The sequence below is a fragment of the Pinus tabuliformis genome, chromosome 1_2 (genome assembly GCF_031772625.1).
Source record: "Pinus tabuliformis cultivar Carrire ecotype Pingquan chromosome 1_2, CPIR1, whole genome shotgun sequence".
In the NCBI taxonomy this organism is placed as follows: Eukaryota; Viridiplantae; Streptophyta; class Pinopsida; order Pinales; family Pinaceae; genus Pinus; species Pinus tabuliformis.
Window position 1 is genome coordinate 934399214 of NC_142298.1, and position 19449 is coordinate 934418662.

Consider the following 19449-nt stretch of genomic DNA (forward strand, 5'->3'; position numbering starts at 1 on the left):
AGGCGTTGATCTATCTTTTCTATCTTTTCTTGAGCTGGTTCCATAACATTTGGTATCAGAGCTTTGGATTCTAGGGTTTCGCTGCTCCAAACAGGTCATCGTGGCATTTTCGCTATAACTTTTTTTCTGTGACGTTTCAGAAGTCGCAAAAAAAACCCATTTGAGAATAAATCGCGCTGAACCTTGGGTCCGAATTTCAGAGCTTTTCGCGCAATATTTTCGGAGATATGATCTGAGGAAGTTGGTATTTTTGCAGACTCCTGAATTACATTCAAAACAGGTGACCTAGGGAAAATCGTCATAACTTTCTCTCTGGGGATCGGATTGAAATTTCGTAAGAAGGTACAGAAAGAGGACGGAATGTAGTTTCTTGTATGTGTGTTTCAGATTCAAAGGTGGAAACAGGGACTCGTGGCACGTCGTACAAGTTCGCTCTACAGAACCAGTCTAAAAGCAAGTCACTGTGGGAGATTTCACATAACTCTTCCTTGGAGAATCCAATTTGGCTAAGACTTGTGGCATTGGAAAGAGGATGCAGAAGGCTACTACAGGTAGCAATTTCAGAATTGGATGATCCGAAATTACAGAGATACATCAGATTCAATATCAGGCTACTATAAAGTGAAAAAAGGTGTGTAGTTTTTTTTTTTAATTTTTGTGTAAGCTTGGTTTAACGGAATTCAAAGGGCATAGTAAAGCATTATTATCGGTAACTGATGCCCCGAGGAAAGAAAATGAAAACACCTAGTAAAGAACCTGAAAGCTCTAGCATGACTCATGAAGAAGAGGAAGAAATGCTACATGATATATCAAAATTACAAGAACAAGTGCAACAAATGTCACATTCACAAAAGCTAACAGAAGCTAAGATAAGTGGCGTGGAATCTAAGATAAATGGTGTGGAATCTAAGATAAAGGGCATGGAAGCTAAGATGGAGGATTCGATGGAAGAATTGAAGAAGTTGCTACAAGAAAGGGTCACTAATGGTGAAAAGGTAGTAAAGGAAACTCATGATGAGAACAAAAGAAATGTTAATCATGATTCCATAGACTCTAATGTTGGATCGAAGACTCACCATGTTCCAAAAATCGATATGAGGAAGTTTGATGGCAAGGATCTCGCCACATGGATATTACAGATGGAGCAATTCTTCGATCTCAATAATGTGCAAAACACACAAAAGGTACGTATGGCAACTTTATATTTGGAACCAAATCAGTTTGTATGGTATCAATGGCTTTGTTCTCGTAAACAATTTATCACTTGGGCAATTTTTACGGAAGAATTGATAGCACATTATGAGGATACAAAAAGCAACACTTTTTTTAGCCAATTGATAAGTCTCAAACAAAAGGGTTCAATAATGGAGCACATTGAGGAGTTCCAAAAATTGAACATAAGGGTAAAAGATATTCCAGAGGAGCATAGGATTGATGTGTTCATAGGGTCTTTAAAGGATAATATCCAACATGATGTGCGCCTTTGGGAACCTGATTCATTAGAGAAGGCATTCAGGTTAGCAAGAAAAATGGAAAGCAAAATTATGGCAACTAGGAAGCATACCATTCACAACTATAAAGACGGAAGTGTTGTTGCCCATAGTCTTCCACAACCTACAAGGTTGACACCACAACAATTGGAAGAAAAAAGAGCAAAAGGGCTTTGTTACAATTGTGATAGCAAATACACAAAAGGTCATAAGTGTGCTGAGAAGAAATTATTCTACATAGATTGTGAAGAGGAAGAAGAAAAGGAGCAAGAAAGGTCAAAAGAAGAGGATATATTCCAGGAACAAAGCCTAGATGAAGAACAAATAAATCCGACCATATCTTGTAATGCATTGGCGGGAATTACCACTCCTCAAACCATCAAGATAGAAGGACAAATCAAGAAGAAAAAGGTAATAGTGTTGATTGATTCAGGAAGCACCCACAATTTTATTCATTGTAGGGTAGCAAAAGAATTGAATTGCTTCCTATATCCAGCACCAGAGTGTCAAGTGATGATTGCAAATGGAGGAACAATAAATTGTTCTGGAAAGTGCCATAATATCAAGCTATCCATGGGAGAATATGTATTGACTAGCCCAATGCTTTCCATTCCAATGGGAGGTGCTGATGTTGTACTAGGAGTCCAATGGCTACAATCCTTGGGTACAATAGCTTTTAATTTTCAAGAACTTTTCATGAAATTTTCTGTGGAAGGAAAGGAAGTTGAATTAAGGGGTATTGCAGGGAAACCAGGGAAGATAATCAGCTCTAATGGCATGACAAAGCTTCTAAAAAAGGAGCAAAGAGGTGTAATTGCACAATTATGTTCGCTAGATGTTTCCACATTGGAATCATCTATTTCTCCAGATCTCCAAAAAGTCCTGGACAATCATTCCAAGGTATTTGAGACTCCCAAAGGTCTCCCACCTATGCGTGATCATGATCATGCTATTCATCTGATTCCAGGAAGTGTTCCTCCAAACATCAGGCCGTACAGATATCCATATGTCCAAAAAAGTGAAATTGAACGTATGGTTGCAGAAATGCTAGAGGCTGGTATAATTCAACCGAGTCAAAGTTCTTTCTCAGCTCCAGTAGTATTGGTGCACAAGAAGGATGGATCATGGCGCATGTGTCCAGATTATAGGGAGCTCAACAAGCTCACTATTAAAGATAAGTTCCCCATTCCTGTTATTGATGAATTACTGGATGAATTGCATGGATCAATTTACTTCACCAAGTTGGATCTTCGTTCGGGATATCATCAAATCAGAATGAAGATTGAAGACATTCCGAAAACGGCATTTAGAACTCATGAGGGTCATTATGAATTTTTGGTCATGCCTTTTGGCCTTACCAATGCACCTTCAACATTTCAAGGTTTGATGAATTCAATTTTCAAACCATTCCTTAGAAAATTTGTGTTAGTATTTTTTGATGATATACTAATCTACAGCAAGTCTTGGAAGGATCATGTTGAACATGTTGACAGGGTGCTACAACTATTGGAGGAGAAACAATTATATGCAAAAAGATCCAAATGTTTCTTTGGAGTCCAGGAGGTGGAATATTTGGGTCATATTGTATCTCATGAAGGAGTTAAGGTAGACCCTAGCAAAATTAAAGCCATTAAGGAATGGAAAATCCCCACATCCATAAAGCATCTGCGAGGATTTCTTGGGTTGACAGGGTATTATCGCAAGTTTGTTAAGAATTATGGGAGAATAGCAGCACCTCTAACAACATTATTGAAGAAAGATTCATTTTCATGGACTTCGGAAGCAACAAAGGCCTTTGAACATCTTAAAGAGGCAATGTGCCAAGCACCGGTCTTAGCTACACCGGACTTCACAAAAACCTTTATTGTGGAATGTGATGCTTCAGGAAATGGAATTGGTGCTGTTCTAATGCAAGATGAAAGACCCATTGCTTTTGAAAGTCGTCCAATCAAGGGAAAGTTTTTAAGCAAAGCTATTTATGAGAAGGAAATGTTGGCAATACTCCATGCACTTAAGAAATGGCGACCCTACCTAATGGGAAGACACTTCAAGGTAAAAACGGATCATGATAGCCTTAAATACTTTTTAGAACAAAGATTATCCTCTGAAGAGCAACAAAAGTGGGTCACAAAGATGTTGGGTTATGACTTTGAAATCATCTACAAAAAAGGGAAGCAAAATGTGGTGGCAGATGCACTCTCAAGAAAGGATGAGGATGTGGAAGCATTGTTGTGTGCCATTTCTATTATCCAACCAGATTGGATAAACGAAGCAAGGGAGGAATGGAAGAATGACGAAGAAGTGTGGGCACTTATTCAAAAGCTACAACAAGATTCCAGTACTTCTGATACATTTAGCTGACAAAATGATTCGTTATGGTACAAAGATCGCTTATACCTCTGTAAGAATTCCCAGCTAAAACAAAAGATTCTTATGGAATTGCACACTTCTCCCTTAGGAGGGCACTCAGGATTTTTAAAAACTTACCACAGGGTTAAGAAGGAATTTTTTTGGGATGGCCTTAAATCAGATATTCAAAAGTTTGTGGCGGAATGTTTGGTTTGCCAACAAAATAAAGTTGAAACAATTAAGACACCAGGTCTATTACAACCTTTATCCATTCCAAGCCAACGTTGGGAGGAGGTTTCAATGGATTTTATCACAGGTTTACCCAAGTCTGAGGGAAAGAGTGTCATCATGGTGGTAGTTGACAGACTTACCAAGTATGCACACTTTTGTGCATTATCACATCCATTTAAAGCCAGTACAGTTTCTACTGCATTTATGGAAACAGTTCAAAAGCTACATGGAAACCCAAAGATTATTGTAAGTGACAGAGATCCCATTTTCACTGGAAATTTTTGGACAGAATTATTTTCTTGTCTTGGTACTCAGTTAGCTCATAGCTCATCTTATCATCCTCAATCTGATGGGCAAACTGAGATAGTAAACAAATGTTTGGAAGGATATCTTCGTTGCTTTGTATCTGATAAATAGACACAATGGGTCAAATGGTTGCCTCTGGCTGAATGGTGGTATAACACTTCCTTCCATACAGCAACAAAAATGACCCCATTTATGGCACTTTATGGGTATCAACCACCATCCATCACATCATATTTAAGAGAAAATTCTAAGGTTCAGGCAGTGGAACATCACATCGAACATCAACAACAAGTCCTCCAACTCTTAAAGGATAACCTCGTGTTGGCACAAAATAGAATGAAACAACAGGCAGATCAACATCGCAGTGAAAGAAGTTTTGATGTAGGTGATTGGGTATTCCTACGGCTACAACCATATAAGCAAATGTCCCTAAAGCAAGCTAAGAAGGATAATAAATTATCACCAAAGTATTATGGTCCATACAAGGTGTTGGAAAAGATTGGTACTATGGCATACAAATTGGAGCTTCCTGCAGCTTCTCGATTGCACCCAGTTTTCCATGTTTCATGTTTAAAGAAGGTTATAGGTGACAAGCTCCCAATTCAAACAATATTGCCAGAACTTGACGAGGAAGGAAAAATTATATTGGAACCGGAAGCAATCACAGAAACAAGAACTCGACAGCTACGAAATCGATCAATTTCAGAGTATCTTATCAAGTGGAAGAACTTATCCGCTGAAGATTCCACATGGGAGGATGAGAATTTTATGCAGAAGTATCCCAAACTGCTCAAGCATTGAGGACAACACTTTTTTGAAGGAGAGGGGCATGTTGGGTCCCTATAATACTAGTGATTACCCCATTACTATTGTTGTTATACCCCCTATTTATATTGTTGTGCCCCTATTACCCCCATATTGTTATTTCTGTGCCCCATAGAATCCCTCTATTGTTATTTTTGTGGCTTTATATTATTATTGTTAGGTCGGCTGGATTATATTGTGACTCCTTAGACTCCTATATATAGAAAGGAGGTTTTGTCATTTGTATCATCCAAGAATTGCTCATTTATGTAATGTAAAGGAGGTTGCCCCCTCGAAGACGCTGAATTCTAAGGCGTTGATCTATCTTTTCTATCTTTTCTTGAGCTGGTTCCATAACAAAGGCAATGTTATGTAAAATTTGATTAACTTAATTTATTTAAAACTAAGGGGCACGATCGAAGATCATTCCCCCTCATGTAATGGCTCTTGGGCTATATTTAAGCTAGAGCCCTTATTCATTTTTATCATCATTCGATCTATCCTGGGAAACAAAAGCATTTCGTTAGCGACATCCTTCGTTACTTATGCTTGGAGGATAAATCATTCTTTTGAGGGGAAGGCAATGTTGTGTAAATTTAATTAACTTAATTTATCTAAAACTAAGGGGCACCTCATGTAATGGCTCTTGGGCTATATTTAAGCCAAAGCCCTTATTCATTTTTATCATCATTCGGTCTATCAATCATATATATATATATATATATATATATATATATATATATATATGAGTTTTATACTCCACTGGCTCTATCATCTGGAAAGGCCTTATGGATTCTTTCCCTTGGTTCTTCTCCTGGCTTGCCTAGAAAATGGGAAAGGGTAATTAGATAATCCTGGAAAGGATCCCTTCATAGGAGGAGCTGATTTTTGTCAACTCTCGCTGGATCTGATTTCCCTCTTAAACACACTGGGCTTGTGTAAGATGAGCCATGTTAAGAGATCAAAGACTTCTACATTCTCTTCTAAATATTGGAAAAAGTCTTTTGATTTGTGGCTTCAAGGGAAATTAGCAGCTGAATAGGATCACTTTGTATGGGGCTTGTATTCAAATGGGATCTTACTAAATCAAGAAGCAGACTCCATAGTCTGGTGTTGGAATTCTTCATCAGGCCAGGTCACTGCTAAACAAGCATATGAATCACTTTCCCTTTCCTCTCTAGATCATTGAGATACTTTGGTGGCACAGGAAATTATGGAAGTCGAACCTGCCTCAAAAGCTTATGTGCTTTTGCTGGCTCACTTGAGGTAATTGTATTCTCACAGGGAATAACTTGCAAAGAAGGAGATTTATTGGTCCAAACGTGTGTAGTCATTGTAATGCTAAGATGGAATCTGTGGACCATCTCTTTGTACATTGCACCTTTGCAAAGGATGTTTGGAATGGCGCCTTAAATGCTCTAATTCTAGCATCAACAGGACACTGGGTCTTCTTTTTCTTTTGAATCATCTCTATGTTTGTGAGATACAAAGATGGGAAATCATAAAACTCTTCCAGTGTTTATAGCCTGGGGAATCTGCAAAGTGCGAAATAAAGCCATTTTTGAAGATCTCCCCGTCAAACCTAATTAGTTAATGCACAAGATTGTGGGCTACTTCAGGGAATATTTGAAAATGTCAAAACCCATATCTGCCAGAAATATAAGATATCTTTTGAATGATGATTTTTCTCTGTCGCGTTCTTTAATGGTGCATCACAAGTACGATTATGTCAGGGGGCGCCTTTATCAAACTCTCAGGAATTCATTCATTTCAGATTTGGCTAAACATAGGACAAGGAGGAAACACTAAGACATAAATTGCTTGCTGAGCACTTTTATTTTTTGCAACTTACAAAAAGTTATTTTATTTACAAATATGCGGTGATTCTAAATGTATAATTGATTGGTTGACAAGCTTTTCCAAATTTGTGATTCTGGAAGGACACGATTATAGATATGAAAAAAAAAATGTTCAATATCTCTCCCTTAATCATATTCACAAAGGAATGGAACTCTCAGGCTGATTCCTTATCAAAAATGTCACTTACCTCGGAAAAAGGTTTCATCTTTTATGAAGAATGGACGGGCACCACTTTGTCAAGAATGGGGAAAATTCCTCTTATCGAATGGTTTTAGTAATCCATTGACATGACTGGGTCTACAGTTTGCTTTCACATAGAAAGTCAACGTTAAACAGTTTTTGTAAAGATTAGGTTGGACAGTGATAACTCTGTTTGTGTGCATTTTCTGGTTCATAATAGTTTTTTGGTTTTTCCAGCTTTAGTATGCAGTTTTATTTCTGCATAAACAATCTTTACTATTCTTAAGTTATTTCAGTAATATCCAGCTCTATATGCATATTCAGAAAATGCTTATGCAGTCCTTTTGGCGAAGCTTGGCTTCTATTGTACAAAATATGTATGTAACCTTTGATTCTCACTTAATGAATACCAAAGTACAGCAATCCTCAAATGAAAAAAATGGGAGACGCTTTTGCAGAAATTGGCATTTGCCATACGCATGGTGTCCTGAACACTGAACTTTTAAGATTCTAAATGTTAATCATTATTTAACAGCTAAGTCCCCTGACACGGGGATTCGGGACACGTAGGATTCGGGATTCGTGGTGTCGGATTCGGGACACGCTGACTCCCCGGAACAGGACACGTTAGGACACGTTATATATTATTTTATTAAAATATATATATATATATATATATATATATATATATATTAACAATTAGATATTATCATATTTCTTACACAAATTTTAATTAATGATACAAATTTATTGATTTCAAACATAGATCTTCATCTATAGCTATTAGCATGCATAGTACATACAAAATTCAAATAAATGTTGGTACTGGTCACATAAATGATAAATCTATTAAAAATTTAAATCATGATTCATAATTCATAACTGAAAGACAACTTACAACTACAAGATAGTAAGATAAACACACTGACAACTATAGTTTTCTCATTAAGTCATCAAATCAAAATGTGTTACATAGGTAGTGTTGGTGCAATGCCAATGGCAAATAGAAATAGAAAATATAAAACAACTACAGGTATACAAGCCTCAAGGCATCAATCAGCATCAGAATCAGTATCACTGTCCCCATCATCATGGTCCCCACTGCTCTCCTCTACATCCTCCTCCTCCCCTGTATCCATAGTCGCCTTTGCATCTGCTGGTATGGAGGCTGACCCCTCTAAGTCATCAAATCTAACAGGCTCTAGCACTGGATCATTGAGATCCATGTTGGCCAATGCCAACTCAACAATGGTGTCCAAACCCATATCATCAGGAACAGTGTTACTTGGGAGCGGGAGCAAAAGCAGGGAGCGGGAGCGAAAACGGGAGCGAGAGTGACATATTCAAAAGCTCTTGGTTTGGTGCTCTTGATTAAATACGAGTTCCATACCCTAATACATGACAAAATTCAATGGAAACATTGCAATCCCCCAATCCTAAAATCCTGAAAAACTGATAAGTCTGCTGGATTTTGAATGAAATCTAAAATTCTACTTTCTCCATATGAAATCCAATGAGGTCAGAACCACTCTCAAACATCCTGAGTCATTTCATGGTAATGTTAAAAATTTAAGTAAAAGGATGAAAATGAAGATTAAGGAGAATGTCACTTTTACTTTAAGAATTTAACATTACCATGAATAGCATATCAATACTAGGGCCTAGACTTGATTATGAAGCTGCCAAAATGCTCTACTCCTTGCTGCAACAGCACAAATCACTTACCAAATGAAAATATTAATGAGCAAACAAGCCCTTTTCATACCCGCGTTGAGCTTAGCGAGTCCTGGAAACCGGACACGTGTCCTAAAATCGCGACACGCCCCTGAAAATCACGACACGCCCTCGGACACGACGTGTCCGAAACGGACACGACGTGTCCTGTGATTTGGACACGAATCCGGACCGAATCGTGTCGGATTCGCCGGATTCGGGATTCGCAGGGGGTTTAGGACGAATCCGGTTTCCTAGTTTAACAGTAATTACACAGTTTGGGTATATAAAGGCAAGAAATCAATTACTCAATAAGAGAATGACATGGCAATATAGAGTCAAATCCTTCTTAACCGACCATGCACTACTTTAGGCGGAAAGAATGAAAAGAAAGTTAAAACAAAACAAAAGCAAAAACACAGCGCTAATTTGAATCCGTCTCAATCTAATACCCAAGAACATTTTACGCTCAGCTCTGCTGTGCTACTTGCAAGCTGCTTGCACAACAATTAATAATGGCTATAAATTATAAATTGATTTAAATATATCAACAGTGGTGTTTTTGCTGATTTGTACTGTGGCAAAGCTATGTTTTAAAAGAATTCCCAAGTACTCTTGAGTTTTCCAGACATTCATTTATCATATTTATTGCAGCGTATCAACATCAACATGACAGCATGTTCCAAAGCTGCCCTGAATATTTTTACAACCCATGTTTTACATTCTCGAATCTCAATCACTTTTAAGCCTAGTCCAGAACTCAGCCCAAGGTAATTTAATTCAGCACGCATGTTGCAGTAGAGTGCTGAACAAGCTTACCAGATATTCATTTCTCTTATTTACTTCAACATGTCAACATAATAATAGGTTCCAAAGCGGCCCCGAATAGTTCAAAACTCGAGCTTTATAGTCTCGTCACTTTTAAGCTTTAGTCCAGAACTCAGCCGAAGGTTATCTGGTAGAGCAGCTCTATTCAAGTAGAGTGAGGAACTGCAGAGAAAATTATCCATTATGTAGTCAATCCATTTAAAATAGCGAGTGAATTCCCTCTTACTGGAGAGATTGACAACCATTCTATTTGATCTAGTGCAAGTTGGATAATATGCTCCTTGATCTCTATTTACAGATATCACCATTGACTGTGAAGAGCAAAAACAAAAGATTCTCTTTCTCTGAGATTTTGATGCAAAATTACCAAAATGAGCTAGGAAATTTCCCAACGGAATGGTTTTAACAATGAACAAAATCTTAAAACACTAATACTTGCAATCCAATTTTTCATTAAATTCTTATTAGCTCCCAACTGTCGGTTTCCATTCTAAGAAAAAGAAGTCCTATATAATATATCCCAGGTAATTCGCAAAAAAGCATTAAAAGAAAAGTTATTTGATCTAGTGCAAGTTGGATAATATGCTCCTTGATCTCTATTTACAGATATCACCATTGACTGTGAAGAGCAAAAACAAAAGATTCTCTCTCTCTGAGATTTTGATGCAAAATTACCAAAATGAGCTAGGAAATTTCCCAACGGAATGGTTTTAACAATGAACAAAATCTTAAAACACTAATACTTGCAATCCAATTTTTCATTAAATTCTTATTAGCTCCCAACTGTCGGTTTCCATTCTAAGAAAAAGAAGTCCTATATAATATATCCCAGGTAATTCGCAAAAAAGCATTAAAAGAAAAGTTTTCAGGTAAAATTCTCATATTCCCATCGAACTTTGCGTTTCCTTCGATAAGAGCTGAGAGTGAGGATATTATGTCTAGTAAGATGCTTCCATCATCACCAAACTTCATGCTGTGATGTTGAAGTAAACTGTGTAGGATTCATCTCTATAGGCCAAGAGAGGTGCAAGAAGGTAAGCTCTCCTTGCCCCTCTAGCAATAAAACTAATTGGATGGTATTTGGCAAATCCTGTGTTCCATGTGAAGCTCGTTGCACGATTAAATGCCAAATCAGTCACCAAAGGTTTACAACGCAATTCCACAGCCTGCCCAACTTGGTAACTCTCTGCCCCATATAAGAAACAACTTGGGAAGTTTGCAGACTCGAAAGAAACAGAATCGTCGTTTCCATCCAATCCTGGAAGTACTCTAAAAATAGCATCCTGTTCGGGGAGGCGAGGACTGCAGATGCCCATTGAACAATGCTCCTTGTCTCCAATGATAAGCTGAGGTCTGTGTATTATAGATACAGTATTTTTAATACCATTATGAGCAACCAACATTCCAGGGAAGGAAAAGGATTCTAGATAGATATCACTTCCCACAAAATCAACCACTGAAGTTGCTTTGCCTGTTCCGCACTCGTCACTACGTGTCTCTGGAACAAGCTCTATTATTCTAAAAGTAGCACTGGCTGTCTTGTCTGTCCCAATCACTGGAATTGGTTCCATCAGAATGCTGTTGTTGCTGTGAGTAAGTACAAGTGTGCTGTTGTTGAGTTCAAGAGAACTTGGTACCTTCTCTTCTTGACAAAAGGAAAACAACTGAGAAGAAAATGAGTGGGGAACTGCGGTTACCCACTTTGAAGATAATTTTGAATTTTTCATGCTGAGGTCCCAATCTCCATAACTCATTCCAGCTAGAAGATAAGGTCCAAACAGAATTGCTTGGACTGACATAAACTGAGGACGGTCATCTGTAATATAGGTATTGTCAGTTCTTGTCAAGAATCATTCAATAAAATAATAAATCCTTTTGCACTATTTGCCAATGTACAGGTTGTAAGAAAAACCTTTTATTCTCTCGGTCCTGATCGCAGCAGGCAATATCAGAGACAACTTGTCTTGTGTTTCCCACTCCTTCGTGATTATCAAGAAGTTCCCTACAAACCACAGAAACTTTGAACCAAGTTAACATTGATACCTCCGTCACTTAACGAATGAATGAACAAATTTGGAAGTTTTAGGCGGAATAACCTCTAGACAGATAAGTGTGACAATTAATCCAACTGCCCAGATATGCACCAACAAACGACACTGTTACTATTGATCCTCAACAATGCGCTGCGTATTTACTTCAATATTATTATGACTATCTCCTTGTGTTAAAATTAGCACAGACAAACGGGCACCAAGGAAGGTGACAGGATATGCTTTGTATGCTGCTCTCAATATTTCAATATACTTTTGCTATCAACCTTCTAATGAATTTGAATTACTCAAATGAATGAGTAACTATCACTCAAATTTATTCTTATGATCTCTATTAGCATGCAATCTGCCTTTAGACTCCGCATACACCTTCAATAATCAGGAATAGCTCAAGTAAATGTAAACATGCCCACAAACGATGAAGCAACGAAGCCAGCATTGAACATGACAACACTAAATCTCAGTTGGCATGAAATAGATATCCAAGCTTATTTTTCCATTCACAACAACAGTTGATGTGTAGGTTGATCCTATAGGATATTTTTAGGTTGATCCTACGGGATATTTTAGAAGCTTAGTACACATTATTTTGTTGAATGGTGGAACTTTCTTTGGCTTGATGAAGTGATGCTTGGATGAATAGTGCTGTTTGATTGTTTATATTGTCTTCCATTTTGCCACAATTGTTGAATCAGTTGATGTTACTTTTTCTGGTTTCCCTTATTGTGTGGTCAGGATGGACTTCTAGAGATGGAGTCTGCTAGGTCACTATCATGTCCACACTTTTATTTTCCTCTATAGTACAACCAGGTTGGGTACCAGGCTAGTATGCAGGTACTTCATGTACAGGGTCTGGAATGGCTAGAAGCTTTGCCCAAATTTACAGGAAATGTCAAGTTGGGAGCGGCAAAAATATAATATATTAAAATTTAATATATATTAAAAAAAAAATAAAAAAAAATATTTACTACCATCTTACAGATTCTAAAACTGGCCAATCAAATTCCATCTTGCAACAAAATATGTAAAAAATTGAACTTTGAAACACTGCCAAAAACAATCAAATATTAATCCATCAACAATTTGCCAATCAAATTCCTTCCCAACAAAGAAACATGTGGAGCTCCCAAACTGGAAAAAAGGTTATTACTCAATTATTATGTGATTTCATGCAATGTTATATTCTATTCAACTTACAAATTCAAGTTTGGAAATTCATAAAATGAAACTGACTAACACACTACTCTTTCTCTTTTTGACCATCACTGTACTTCATTCAATCTTATCAATAAAGCTTCAAGATAGCCTTCAACAGAACAGACTTATTTGCAATTGTTGAACTTCAAGATTTGCAAAAGAAGCTGCCAAAGAATGATTGGCAGCTGACTATATTTTGTTGAAACCTTTGCTACATCTCCACATTTCTGTGGCTTTACAGAGCTCATGTAGTCTAGCCTCCTAACCTAGTATGTATCACTTAGAAAATAAACAAGTTGTACCTTCCTTGGTCAATTCCTTCCCTTTTCAAAATAGGTACTGAAAATGTCAAAATTTGTTGTAGTGAGGCTCCTGAAAAGCTCCAAAGTACCCACTAAAGCTCCTGACAGTTTTGGAGTGTTTCATACCATCTCCCAATATCCCAAGAGTGCGATAGCATGGAAACATGCTCTCCAATGGCTTGGCTATGGTTCTAGGGTATGTGATGGTTAGGCCGCAGGAGCAGGATTACATCATTAGGGGTTCCAGGGGAGTTTTTAAGAGCTTTTATGGGAACCAATGGCATTCACTTGGCATATTCTATCATCCACACAACTTGTCTTTCATTTTGTTGCATTCCGACAACTTTCAGAAAATGGAGTTATTATTGAGCTTGACTTAATTAATTTTGCTAGAGGTGGCATTTCGGGAGAAATATTTGATAGAATGCCTTACTATAATTAATTTCGCTAGAGGTGGCATTTCGAGAGAAATATTTGATAGATTGCCTCACTATAATAGCTCGTTGGAATCAGAACGAGAAGATCTATAGGATGGGATGTTGAGAAGTGACTTCTAGTGACCAAAGAGATTATTGTGGGCGATTCACCATTTTCCCCGATTAAAAATGACTTTAATTAGTCATTTAATTAAAAAAACGGAAATATAATCATTTGGAGGAAAAAGGCCAAAAGTGACTTTAAGTGAAATAAAATTAAATTAAAAAAGTCACTTAAGATAAAGTCAATGGAGGAGCTTCTAGAATAATAATAAAATAAGATGTTTTTAGAGGCTTCGAGATCTATCCATCAAATCTATAAAGAGGAGGAGATCATTTGGGGACATCCTTGATGTGAAAATTCCTAAGCCGGTATCCCTACTACAGCAAACTGATTTTACTTCTACTTGATTAAATCATGCAAGTTATTTATTGTCTTCTACAGTAAAGTTCGAAGTAAATACAACTGCAGCCTTCACTTAACTTATATATATGCGGAAACAAAACAGTGAGCAAGAAAGAACAATAGACAAATAGGACACAGTTATTTTTGGACAAATAGTCCCCAGAAAAACCCAATGCAAGAAAACCGATGCAGCAACTCTGAGGGTTTATTATTATGCAGGAGAAATTCTTAGTACAATTCTTAGGATGCTCAAATAGCAATCCAATACAGAGAGAATACTGAACAAAAGACTGGTGAAATGATCTCACCCTGTCACTAGAGAATCAGTGACCGATCCTGCTGTTCTAGAGGCTTTGTGTCACCCTCTACGTGGTTTCTGCGCAAAACTACATCACCCTGGGCAGTTTCTGCATCACCCCTCTTGGGTATTACGTTGCCTCTCCTCTGGATCCTCTGCTGGCTAAAAAATTGACTTTCTACCTTCCAGACTCACACCTTGGCTTCCGGCAACTAAACTTCGATTTCCCTAAGCAGGAACTCAACTTCCCCTCAAAGACTGCACGGCCTCTATGTCAGCACTGCATAGGCTAGGGTCAGCCTTCCTCTAGATGTCTTTCTTGTTGATTTGGGGTAGCATCATATGTGTTCTAGCCACGAACAATGGTGGAGAGGCTAAAGCACATGAGATCTCCAATACCTAGAAATGGTTTGGGCAGATTCTAAATAGTTTGAGAGATATTAAAATAATTAATATTTTTAATGGGGTCTCTAAGTCTAAACTTAGGGAAAATAAAATATTAATGTGAATTAATATAAAACTGTGTTAGAAGGGTCCAAAGGTCATGGATCAAGCCAGAGTTAATCTTAACCATTGATTAGGGACTTAATCTCGGTTGTTGAATTGTCAATGAGAAAAGTATAAGAGGAGTCTTGAAGGTCACTTGGAGAACACACCGAGTTGATCAAGAATTCAATTTTTTGGGGCAGGGCTTGCTAAGGAAATCGAAGGAGTGATCAGAGTTGCAGCTGACGGGCAGTGAATATAGAAGAAGAGAGGCAAAAAGGGTACTGAGAGCATCAGCACAGAAGCCGAGAGAGAGGAACACAGAGCCAGCTAGAGGCCACGTAGAGCCAATCAAGGCCCACGCATAGGCAGCCAGGAGCTGCGTAGTGTCATAGAGAGCTAGCGTGGGTGACGCAAAGGTTCTAGAGGCTGACGCAGTGCCTCCAGAGGCTGACACAGGGTGAATTGGGGTGACACTGGGCTAATGTGAATTAATATAAAACTATGTTAGAAGGGTCCAAAGGTCATGGATCAAGCTAGAGTTAATCTTAACCATTGATTAGGGACTTAATCTCAGTCGTTGAATTGTCAACGAGAAAAGTATAAGAGAAGGCCTGAAGGTCACTTGGAGAACACACCGAGTTGATCAAGAATTCGATTTTCTGGGGTAGGGCTTGCTGAGGAAATCGAAGGAGTGATCAGAGTTGCAGCTGACAGGCAGTGAATATAGAAGTAGAGAGGCAAAAGGGTACGGAGAGCATCAGCGCAGAAGTCGAGAGAGAGGGACACAGAGCCAGCTAAAGGTCACGTAGAGCCAATCAAGGCCCGCACATAGGCAGCCAGGAGCTGCGTAGTGTCATAGAGAGCTAGTGTGGGTGACGCAAAGGTTCTAGAGGCTGACGCAGTGCCTCCAGAGGCTGACACATGGTGAATTGGGGTGACATTGGGCTAATGTTAGGCCAAAGAGGTTGACGCAGTCCCTAGAGGTAGACGTTGGAGATTTCATGGGGCATATTGGAGCTAAGAGCTGTGGGATTGTTCATCCGAGGTTTTAGCCAGAATATCTATCTTCGATGGAGAGGTACTACTGCCGAGATCATTCTCTGTTGGGTGAGACAGTTTGGCACCTAGATTGTATTCTGAAACTACTTAATAATAAAACCCTCAGATAACTGCACCGGTTTTCCCACATTGGGTTTTTCCAGGGACATTAGTCCAAAAATAACAGCGTCACTTGTGTGCTTGTTTTTCCTTCAGTGCATGATCTGTAATGTGTTGAGCATGCACTTGTATTTATTTTCAGTATTTACATGCTAAATAACTTGTTAATTAAACAGAACAAGTAGGCAGAAATAAATCAGAAAGTACATGAAGGATTTCTAACAGTTAGACTTAGAAGTTCCAACATGGTATCAGAGCGTGGTTGCAGATCACAGGAGAACTAAGGGCATCAGCTGAGCAGAGCAGCAGCAACAAAAACAGTTGTCCCAAGTGACAAAAGTTGTTCCTAGCAGAAAAGCAGTAAGGAAGGAGTGACGCAGTGCTTACATCATCAAGTTTGAGCCAGGAGAAAGATCAACGTAGTGGCAAAAAGGAGCAGACCTGGCCTACGCAGTGCCCGGTCATCTTTCTCAGTCAGAAAGAGTTGATGCCTATGGCCAGCAGGTGCAAATTTTGTTGGTGTCGGGATTGTGCAGAGCCTAGAAGCTCTAACCTTCAGTTTGCTGAGGCATAGGAGGTTGTGGGTAAGTTGCGGAGTGAAGCTAATGGGGTATTGTGGTCAAAACAATACTTTACAAGGCAAGACCAAGGAGGAGGGACTTGTTGCTGAGGATTTCTAGCCAAGAAATCTGGGTCAGTGGTGTAGTTGCACTAACGATCGGAGTGGGGGCATCTTGACATTGGAAGAAGGGTTTCTCGAAGGGAAATCGAGGCTCAGAGGGAGTCACACCGAGAACTTCTAGGACAGAAGTAGAGGAGCAGCAAGCAGTGAACAGGGTAAGAGACCAGGACAGACTAGACAGAGCCTCAAACTTCGTAGTCTGGAAGGCTAGAATCTTGTTCGTTCTAGAAAGGAATCGTCTCAAGGACTTCGTCTTGAAAACAATAGTGATCCCAGTTGACTTGACTGAGAACGATAAGTACGAGGAGGCAATGGCGAGGGCCACGAGCATCATCCTTGATGGGGTCAAGGACCATGTAGTACTACATATTGCCTAAAATGAAATGGCAAATGCGATGTGGGAGGCCCTGACGAAATTGTATCAGCATACTTTCATGCGGAGGAAGATGCTACTAGAAAATCAGTGGCGTCATACCAAATGTAGAAGAGAGAACAAATTGACACCTTCCTCGATCGATTGAAGGAGATTCATGATCAACTGACTTCCATAGGAGCCACACCAGATCAAGAATTGATGGTGAGGACAACCTTGAACGCAGTCTCAGAAGACTGGGCGGTGTTTGTCCAGAGCATACTGGGCAGGTCGGCCCTTCCAAATTGGGAGGAACTGTGGGTGGCTCTTTGCCAAGAAGAGATAAAAGGGTTGACCAAGGCGGGAAGCAGCGGTAAAGGGGTCAGAATCAAGGAGGAGGAAGAGGAGGATGTTGCCCTAGCATTTGAGGGAAAGTAGGAGAAACAAAAGAAGAAGGACCTATCCAAGGTCAAAAGCTTCTACTGTAGAGAACTGGGTCACTATGCAAGCCAATGTCCAAGGAAGAAGAGCAAGGGAGAGGCCTCCGAGACCAAGGCTGCGCCAACAAGGGCGGAGAAGGAAGTGGAGACAGATGATGACTATGCCATGAGTGCTCACATGCCACTAGACAGGAAGTGGGAAGACATCGAGCTGTAGTAAGATGGACTACAGGCGATGAGGGGCAGGATCCTCAAGGTACCCAGCCTCTTGGATTATACCTCGCTATAGGAGCCCCGAAGAGTAGTAGCAGTACTGGCAGACGTCAGTAGAGACGGATGCGGATGGAGCGACAGAGGGAGCTATAGTGCAGGAGTCCCAGGACAGCGTGAGGCAGCAGTGCCAGGTGCATAGAGTTGTTGCAGCAGCGCAGAGGTCAGAGAGGCAACTCTTGTCAGTGATAGGAGTTTCAACATCGTGGGGGTCTTTAGCTTGACAGAAATGTCAGAGTTGGGAGATCAGTTACTTCTCAATAATTGAGTTGTAGTGTAGCAGTTAGTAGTGGCAACATGATAAGAGGGGTTGTCGTACGAATGCAGTAGTGGTAGTGGTAGGGCCATGGGTAGTAGTACATGATGCAACAATACAGAGAATGTTCAACAGCAGGCCTAGCATCAGCACCAGGACTGACGTCGGATGATTAGGGTGATGCTTAGTGAAGGGTATTACTAGAGCACAGTCCTGCTAAGAGGGAGTGTTAATTTGGGGTAGCATCGGATGTGCTCTAGCCATGAAAATTGGTGGAGAGGCTAAAGCACATGAGATCTACAATACCCAAAAATGGTTTGGGCAGATTCTAAACAGTTTGGGAGATATTAAAATATTTAATATTTTTAATGGAGTCCCCAAGTCTAAACTTAGGAAAAATAAAATATTAATGTGAATTAATATAAAACTGTATTAGAAGGGTCCAAAAGTCATGGATCAAACCAGAGTTAATCTTAGCCGTTGATTAGGGACTTAATCTCGGCCGTTGAATTGTCAACGAGAAAAGTAGAAGAGGAGGCTTGACAGTCACTTGGAGAATACACCGAGTTGATCAAGAATTCGATTTTCTGGGGCAAGGCTTGCTAAGGAAATCGAAGGAGTGATCAGAGTTGCAGCTGAGGGGCAGTGAATACAAAAGCAGAGAGGCAGAGAGGGTCTTAGGAGCATCAGCGCAAAGCCGGGAGAGAGGGATACAAAGCCAGCTAGAGGCCACGCAGAGCCAGTTAGGGCCCATGCAGAGGCATCCAGGAGCTGCGCAGTGCTAGAGAGAGCCAGCGTGGGTGACGGAAAGGCTCTAGAGGTTGACGCAGTGCCTTCAGAGGCTGACGCAGGGTGAGTTGGAGTGACATTGGGCTGATGCTGGGCCAGAGAGGCTGACACGGTCCGTAGAGGAAAACGCTCGAGATTGCGTGGGGCAGATTGGCGCTGAGAGCTATGGGATTGTTCATCCGGGGTTTTAGCCAGAATATCTGTCTCCGACGGAGAGGTACTACTGTCGAGATCATTCTCTATTGGGTGAGACGGTTTGGCACCCAGAATGTATTCTGAAACTGCTTAATAATAAAACCCTCAAATAGTTGCACTGGTTTAACCGCATTGGGTTTTTCCAGAGACATTAGTCCAAAAATAACGGTGTGACTTATGTGCTTGTTTTTCCTTCAGTTGATGATCTGTAATGTGTTGAGCATGTACTTGTATTTATTTTCAGTATTTACTATTAATTTGGGGTAGCATCGGATGTGATCCAGCCACGAAAATTGGTGGAGAGACTAAGGCACATGAGATCTCCAA

General features: G+C 39.7%; 1 protein-coding gene across 4 annotated transcripts in view; it reads right to left on the bottom strand.

Annotated features, from left to right (window-relative positions):
- Window positions 1–9442: 9442 nt before the first annotated feature.
- The window catches only part of LOC149209011 (uncharacterized), a 392284-nt gene continuing 382277 nt past the window's right edge, over window positions 9443–19449 (bottom strand). For 3 of the 4 annotated variants that reach the window (XM_089396247.1, XM_089396246.1, XM_089396245.1), the window contains 2 exons: window positions 11674–11763; window positions 10485–11577 (listed from right to left, as the gene is read on the bottom strand). In XM_089396247.1, coding sequence (XP_089252373.1) covers window positions 10730–11577; window positions 11674–11763 — 938 coding nt within the window. In that variant the 3' untranslated portion in view covers window positions 10485–10729. Of the gene's footprint in view, window positions 9924–10484; window positions 11578–11673; window positions 11764–19449 lie in introns of those variants that run through there. The other variant, XM_089396248.1, reaches the window with a different exon arrangement.